This window comes from Cyprinodon variegatus, unplaced genomic scaffold, assembly GCF_000732505.1.
Source record: "Cyprinodon variegatus isolate N-32 unplaced genomic scaffold, C_variegatus-1.0 Scaffold2031, whole genome shotgun sequence".
NCBI classification, from domain to species: Eukaryota; Metazoa; Chordata; class Actinopteri; order Cyprinodontiformes; family Cyprinodontidae; genus Cyprinodon; species Cyprinodon variegatus.
This window is the reverse complement of record NW_015152484.1, coordinates 2,713-10,928: the sequence shown is the minus strand read 5'-3', so window position 1 is coordinate 10,928 and position 8,216 is coordinate 2,713. Positions and strand designations below refer to the sequence as shown.

Below are 8,216 nucleotides of genomic sequence, written 5' to 3'. Positions count from 1 at the left end.
ACTTTGCTGTATAATCTGTATATAGTTTTCATATTTATTTTATAGCCTCTTACAATTACTCTCAGATTATATATACCGAATATAGTACAATTCATACATAGTCTCTGTGTGCATGTAAATAAATATATACTTTATAGCACTTCTGGATAGATGCAAAATTTTGTTGCTTTAAACTTGTGACAGTGTGATGACAATAAAGTTGAATTCTATTCTGTTCTATTAATTCAGTTTGAGCAATTACTTGAAATATGAAGACTACATACAGTCCTATAGTGACTGATATGTGTTTTCTATGGTGCAGCTCTATCCATCCCTCCATTTTCTGTCACGCTTAAAATGTCAGTGATTTTTTCCTAGTTTTGTTATTAATCAACATTATTAGCGTAAAGAGAAACCTCTGTTTATGTGAAGCAAAATATTTCAGACCCTCAGCAATGTGTTTAATAAAATTCATGGCAAGTATGTTAAACAAGCCTTATCCTTAGTGTTAATCTACTAATGTTTTTTTTTTTTTTTGTGATATGTATAAGGACATTTTTTTGCCAACTAGAGGCTATCAGAACAATGGGAAGACATTTAGTATACTGGATGTTGAATTTGGAGAACTGATCTTGGTCAACCCAACAACAGCATTGATTTTAACAGTGGTGTCGGATGTAGGGGTTTGCCCTGAAATGGAAAAGGATTGACGGTTCAAGCCCCGGCTCTGACTTTCAGTGTCGTTGTGTTCTTGGGCAAGACACTTCACCTGCATTGTCTACTGATGGTGGTCAGAGGGCCCGGTGGCGCCAGTGTATGCCAGCCTCGTGTGAATGACTGAATGTAGTGTAAAGCGCTTTGGTCAAGTCTCCTGACTTGAAAAAACGCTATATAAGTACAGGCCATTTACCATTTAAATACAAAATCAGGTCTAGAAGTGCATCTAAAAGGTATCTTACCCCATTTCTCTTCAACATCCCAGTGAGAAGCAGGATGGTTGACCTCACAGGTGTAGGTGGAAACATCAGACTTCAGAATCTCTACATGGAGTTTTTGCTGAAAGGTGTCGTCATCGTTTGGAAGAACCCCGGATGTCTGCAGCCCGTCATCCTTGTTCAGGACACGCCCATTTCTTCTGATATTCATAATGATGTCTTTAGGGTAGAAGCCGGTGGCCAGACAGGTCAAGATGATGTTTGATTCAGTTTTGGCCTTTCGTGTGAACATGTGCACTGTGGGTTTTGCTTAAAACAGACAATAAAATATGGATCAGCAGGGAGGCAAATCAACCATCATACAATTTAACTTTTCTCCATTTTATATGTTGACCTATATTTTAAAGTTAGTCATCTATTAAGGAAACAATTATATTTCTTTGATTAATCCTTACCCTATCTTTCACACCTGTTTACTTTAAATGTAAACTATGATATCTAGACATATGTTTTAATTTAATACCAAAGATCCCTCTATCTTTGACATTTTTAAAGGTATGTTGAAGAGGACAATCATACGTATATAAATGCATGTTTTATAATATACATACTGGCGTTTTCAAGCTGTTCTTTCCCATAGTCTCTGAACTTGCTCATCCACTCCATACACTCCTTCTCCAAGTAGCCCTTGGTGTATTCCTTCAGGACCTGGACATCATCCCACTTCCTCTTGGTTTCCAATGCTGCTGTAATTGGAGCAACCCAAACCTGTTTGTCATCATCGAAGGACAGAAAGTCCTTTCCATCATAATTGTACATGTCCATCCCGTTGACAAACTTCAGAGAGCCGTCGGGCTGAGTTTCACCCACACAGCCGTGCATCCACTGAAGAATATGGGTATCTGTTGGAAAACAACACATGAAAATCTAAATAATATGGAAGAAGGGCATTTTCACTCAAAATTAGAGTAAGGAAATTAACTAAAAAAAAATTCTAGTAAGAGTAATAGTGTTTGGATAAGTCATTTATTTACAATAAGTTTTATGATTTTTATCATTGATTATAAATACTTTAAACTCCTCAGATCTTACCGGTGTCATTCTGTCTCATTCGTTTCATCAAAATGTCGATGTTGACCTTGAACCATTGCTCCTTGCTCTTTCTGGACTGGGTGCCTTTGTCCCAGTACTCTTTTTCAAGGTGTTCTTCCATCCATGGCTGTTTGGGAACCTTCTTTTGGTGTTCGCTGTCATAGTAATCAATCATTCGGTTATCCAGCAAACCCATAGCGGTGAACTCATGCAGCCCCGGGAGAGCGACAGGTTTGGAGAAGGCCGTGTAGATGTAAGTGAGGGAGTGCAATTCTGGAAGATATGAGACAGAAAAATAAGGGTGGGAAATTATTTTTGAATAAGATATGATAACATTTAGGCTTAAAATCTTTGGTCGAAAGAACTCTTGCCATTTCTCTAAGCTTCGACATAATCTTTCATAGAGCACCTCCTCAACATTTAGGTATCTTAGACTTAGGCAAACTTTATTGTCATTTTTTATACTGAGTGTATACAAAGCGAATTTTGGTTTATACAACTTTTTCTCCGCTTATATAGCTTTTTCTTTGACCAGCTTTTATCTTGGTCAAAGAACTCTACATTGGACAGCTATTGATATAAAAGACAGCAAACTTTTATATCCATCAACACTGCAGGGTAAAATCCTTTTTAGTGAAGCCTTAAATAAAATCAAAGAATAACTGGATGTTTATTGGTCTGTATGATACAGAGAGGTTGAAGGTTGTAGGTTATATGCTGGTGAAGAGTCTCCGTCATCCCAGAAAAGCAAAAAAATAAAATAAAAACAGCAAACATAGACAGGTATGGGGTATTGCAGGCCAACAAAGAACCAAACGACTTCCCATTCCAATGGTGGGGAACCATTCATTCGGTATAATTTGCATAATTTGCATGCTTTCTAACAAGGCTTTGTTTTGATCCACTCTATAAAGCCTGAACTCAACGATTGATCTGACATTTTGAATTGAAAAAGCTTCCTGGATGGGAAGCGAAACATCTTCAAACTTAGAAACGAAGGCCAGTCGATTGTTTTTTTTACTTTTTTGGAGGGTTGTAGAGGTTGTCCTTCCCCAATGTGTTCCTAAACTGCTGGTTGGTTACATTACAAAAATCCTCCTATAATTCCCTCTCCCATGGTAAACAAACACGGTTGTTTGGGAATGAAGTCAGTCATGGCATAAAAACTAGGAGTGCTAAGCATTATGCCTTTAAACGCCAACAAATGTGTATGACACCATTTTAAAACTGCAGTTAGCATTTGTAGCGAAGCATGGCAGTTAAAAAGCCAGCTAACACCTGTTAGCCTTATCAGCAGCATAAATATTAGCTTGGATTGTTCTATTAAGAGCGGGTACAACATTAGTCAACATTTACTTGAAGGTAGCCACTAATCTATGTATAAAAATGGTAATAAAAAAAATATAAAATGAGAAATATGTTACATAACACAAAAACCGCAGGTATAACTGATACTTTGATTAAAAGTAAGTAGATCATCCATCCATTTTCTGATATGCTTATCTGAAGCAGGGTCACGAGGAGTGCTGGTACCTATCTCAAGCTGTCTACGGATGAGAGGCGGGCACCTGGACAGGTCTTCAGTACATCGCAGGGCATCACAGAGACAAAGAGGACAAACAACCATTCATACTCACATAAATTTAGAGAAGCCAATTAACCTAACAGTCATGTTTTTTGACTGTGGGAGGAAGCTGGAGTATCCGGAGAGAACCCACAAATGCTCAGGGAGAACATGCAAACTCCATGCTGAAAGAGCCGCGCCGGGAATAGAACCCGTAGCTATTCAAGTCATATTAAACATAATTACCTTAAAACTTTGAGTATACTGTAAAACTAAATCACATTTACTTAAGATTATTATGTTTTGCTAATTGAAAAATGGTGCATGTCTGCTCAGACCATTAAGACTCCAACTATTTGTTCACAGGCTATGTACATGTTTGCTGTAAACTACAAGTATGTGGATGATATATGGACAAAAATGATTCAGAAAGATTATACAACAAACTTTCTACGTATGGAATAGTTATGTTTATTATAATATAAAACATGACGATAAGACATTTTGGTTTTTCTCTTTCTGTAGTTCTTGTAAGGAAGTTTCACGGTCATGACGGCACACCTAATGTCCAAAATATCTATGCAATGTTGTCTGTCTAGCTTACCTGGTTTCTTGCTACGTTCTAGAACATGTTTTTATAAATTAACCCCTCACTGTCGTGTTATTCAGAGTATTGACTGTCTTAACCTATAAGGATGTTTTGATAAATTAGATAACATGTCCCCTTAAAAGTATATTTATCTGTTTAATGTTAATTACAAATAACCACTTTGAATTTTAAGGCAATAACTTTTTGAAAGGTTATATATTACCAAGAGTTTATAAACTCTAGGGCTTAATCGATTATTGAAACATTCGTCAACTAGTTTAGTAATCGATTTATCGTTAACTGGAGTATAGAGACTCTAAACATGGCTTTAGCTGACAGGGCGACCAACTTAGAGCAGTATTTATATCAAGATTGTAAAAAAATATATACGAAATTTTGCATTTAAGATAGAAAAACATGCGTCTGTCACTATGCTCTATCCAGAACTTCTCAAGTGGAATCGTTTGAGTATCACCTGTTTAATTTAGTGAAAAACCTTCTTTAAAGAAACTTTTGCTATCCAATTATTAATTGATTCCATTTTTAAAATAATTGCTAGTTGCAACCTTAATCAACTCATCAATTGTAAATGGAAATGTTCTTTTAACACTTTAATCTTAAAGCCAAATTGAATAAAATCTTAAAAGGTTAAAATAGCAAAAATGTCAGTTAGTAAAAGACAAGGCAAAACGTTACAATGATCCATTTCTTGGGCCTAAAAACTTGAAGAACTATATTTGTTTTTGCATTGCTGTTGACATAATAAGGAAGCTTATTACATTCAACCATTTGCAGGTTGAAGATGTTAGCAGAGAAAGCACCATCCCCACAGAAATGCTAATAAACCAAGAGAAAAGCAATAATTGGGGGTAAGAAAAGATTTTTTAACCACTATTGAGGACGGATTAGGAATATTGTAAAAAGAGCTGGGACTTATTACTGACAGCTTGATAAAACAACTTGGAATCACCTTAAGTTAAATAAAAGAAATCAACACGATCTCCAGGATAATATTGAGGGTTTTTTTTTCTATATGTTGGAGATATTTATTCTTTATGTCTTTATCCATTTCCATTGTGTTATTTCCTAAATGTATATTTTTGTATTATATGCAGAGTTTTGTTCTGAGGTATGACAGGAAGTGATGAGAGGCAGGACAAAAAAAAAGTTTGTACTCTTTAATTGTTGGCAAAAATAGAAAACAAACATCCAGAACCATCATCAAGACTAGACATTGACATTTCTTTTTGCCTGCATATAGAAACTTGACCCCAGTGCCTTAGTAGTGGCTTAATTGGAACTTTAATTGGATGGCAAACAATCACCACTACACTATATTTTATGCAAAATTTAAAACTAAGAATGCAAACTTGATGCATTTGAGTTCCAAGTCAAAATTCTTTCTTTTAAAAGAGAAATACTTAAGTCGTTTGGAGGTAATTAAATAATTATTACAAGTTTAAATAATTATAATAGATCATTTATCAGATACTATTAGGTGTTTTTTGTGGCAGGGGCTGAAAAACAACTTCTTTAGGAATTTTGGATGAACTTTTCACAGGCTCCCATTATTCCACTTTAATTTATTATCTATGTGTGATTTTTATATCTCTTTTTTTCCACATAAAGTCAAAAATAATGTATAAAATATACAAATAAACAAATATGCCAGGGGGTATGTCTCAATAAACAAGCACAGTCTTCTGACTGTGCTTGTTTATTGAGACAACAGTAAATTATTTTGTTGTCTCTGCTTTCAGCTTCAAAATGGAGCCGTTATTCTCGGCTGTTTGAAACGTTAGATGAAATGCTAGTCGTTTCTTTTATCAAGCACATTTGATTTATAGGTTATGGCTGATCTGAGTAGTTAGTCACAGTTGCAGCAATAACTTGTTAATCTTTGGTCAAGGAGGAAAGGCGTGTTTGAGCATAAAGTATAAAAGGACGGGCCGAACACCTGGTGCTCATTAGCAGGCCGCGTTCACGGTACAAGTTCCAAGTAACGGATTATTTTACTCCTAATCGGTACACAACAACTGGACTTCGACTAATATGATTAAACATTCCGCGTTACTCGGTAAATAGCACAAAAAACATTACTTGAGAGGAATTATTTTTAACGACGTCACGTCAGTTATTTTTTACTTTCACTTTCAAAAAAAGCGTCATAATGTAAAAAATACAAGAGAAATTACCGCTTTTCACGGTGAAGATTGTCCCACAAAGGACAAGAAATGTTAGGGGACCCATTCTGACACCGAACCGGGTTTGGATCTTCAGCAGGAGAGTTATTTTTTCTGTTTATGGTTTTTTCGCCCGCGATGCCTCGATGTGGAAGCCTGGTCTACTTCCGCCTCACGCGATGCGTTCAGGGTCCGTCAATCAATTCCCATTAAAGACATATTCAACTCGCATTAATGCAGTTTTTCATTTGCAACAGTGTATGGATATTTATTTTTCTAAAGAAACAATTCAACAGTGTGAGAACAGTTTCATTTTTTTAAATATTTTTAATTTTTTGCATTTGATTATGTCACTAATCTAAAGTTTGGATTAGAAAAACCAAGCTTTTAATACAATAAACTTACATCTCTCTGTTATCAGTAAAAAAATAAAAAAATAAAAGACATTTTTCACAATTTGCATCTGAAAGCAAAGAGTCAATTAGGGAACTGGGCTAAGCTGGGTGTGTTTGTGACATGAATACGTTATAAATAAATGTTACAATTTTTTTCACTGTTCATTAAATAATAACTTTACATTTCTTAAACAATAACTGTTTTTCATCAGCTTTGATTGTATAACAGGCATGTATTTGCCTTAATTAAGACGTCATAAGAGATGTCAAAGATTAAAATTGACGAAAAACACTGACATTTATTGTACACATGAAGATTGAAACTATGATTTTATTTTTTCGGTTTGCTACATGCATTTATTAACCCTGTCAAGGAGAGTGCAGAGATTTGTATTTTAGAGCAAGGGGATTCTGAATGATAAATGAGCAAAAATTATGGAATAAGTAGCTAGATCAATAGCATAAGTAGACCCAGTTCTAACCTTAGATTCTGCTAATGGGCAAATTTTTTCTTAAGTAACAGCACAAATAGGCTTAAATGTGGTTTTCTAGACCCTGATTACTTAGAATCTGCTCAGGCAATTTTTAGGCAGGGTAGCTTATTCTATTCGTCCTTTATTTTCCTGATTTCAGTCAATACTGCACACAATGACCAGTGATAGTTCTGGATTGAAAATAAGTGGAAAAACAAAAACTTTCAAAGATCCTTAGAAAGTCTAGAGAAATATTACGCACAAATTCCAAAAGATTACAAGTACTAAACATAGTTTTGTTATTAGTTTTGCATTTTTCCTTTTAAAGAAGAGTTTATATTAGGCAAAAAGCCTCTTGTCAGGCTTTTGGAAATTTCTCTAAATTCTAAAATAAACAACACAAAGAATTAGTTAATCTGCAGTAAATATTTAGTTTTTTCTACGAACCCCTAACAGTCGTATTAAGTTGCCCATATTGCTCTGTTGTGGCCCAGCTTTGATGACACAAAAAAGGTCCACAAAGGCCACAGATGCACCATGGACAAGTAATTTACACAGGAAAAAGAAAAATGTTCCAGGTAAACTCCTTCAGTTTTCTTAATTTATTTCTCCTGAGGCAAGCAAACTGAAAAGGACAAACATTTCCTCCATGCTTCATTCGCACTAGTAAAAAAAAAAAAAGATTTTTTTTTTTTCATCATTCTGCTTCATTCTATCTCCATTCTCCCACTCTGCATAATCTATTAGTTCAATCTCTAACATTAGGTTCTCTCTGCTTTTTCTCATAGTAGCTTTGCCTCGTATTTTTGTTCCTGTTTGGCTGTGACTCCATCCTGGAGAGAAATATCAGCTGTGCTGCTGCCATTAACACCTTTGTTTATAGATGTTGGAGATCGGCCTGTTTTCCAGTGTAGTCCTGTTTCTCTGACTGTGACTGGCTGGATGTGCTCTCTTCATCCTCTGACACACTGAGCCTGGATCTGCTGGATGTTTCCTCCTGTTAAAA

The 8,216-nt window shown here is 35.4% G+C and overlaps 1 protein-coding gene across 1 annotated transcript in view; it reads right to left on the bottom strand.

Moving 5' to 3' along the window:
* LOC107105053 overlaps window positions 1-6,518 on the bottom strand; it is a 25,830-nt gene extending 19,312 nt beyond the window's left edge. Inside the window, exons 1-4 of the mRNA XM_015405172.1 lie at window positions 6,355-6,518; window positions 2,007-2,279; window positions 1,526-1,816; window positions 901-1,223 (exon numbers count right to left, since the gene is read on the bottom strand). Coding sequence (XP_015260658.1) covers window positions 901-1,223; window positions 1,526-1,816; window positions 2,007-2,279; window positions 6,355-6,409 — 942 coding nt within the window. The 5' untranslated portion in view covers window positions 6,410-6,518. The remainder of the gene's footprint in view (window positions 1-900; window positions 1,224-1,525; window positions 1,817-2,006; window positions 2,280-6,354) is intronic.
* Window positions 6,519-8,216: the final 1,698 nt, after the last annotated feature.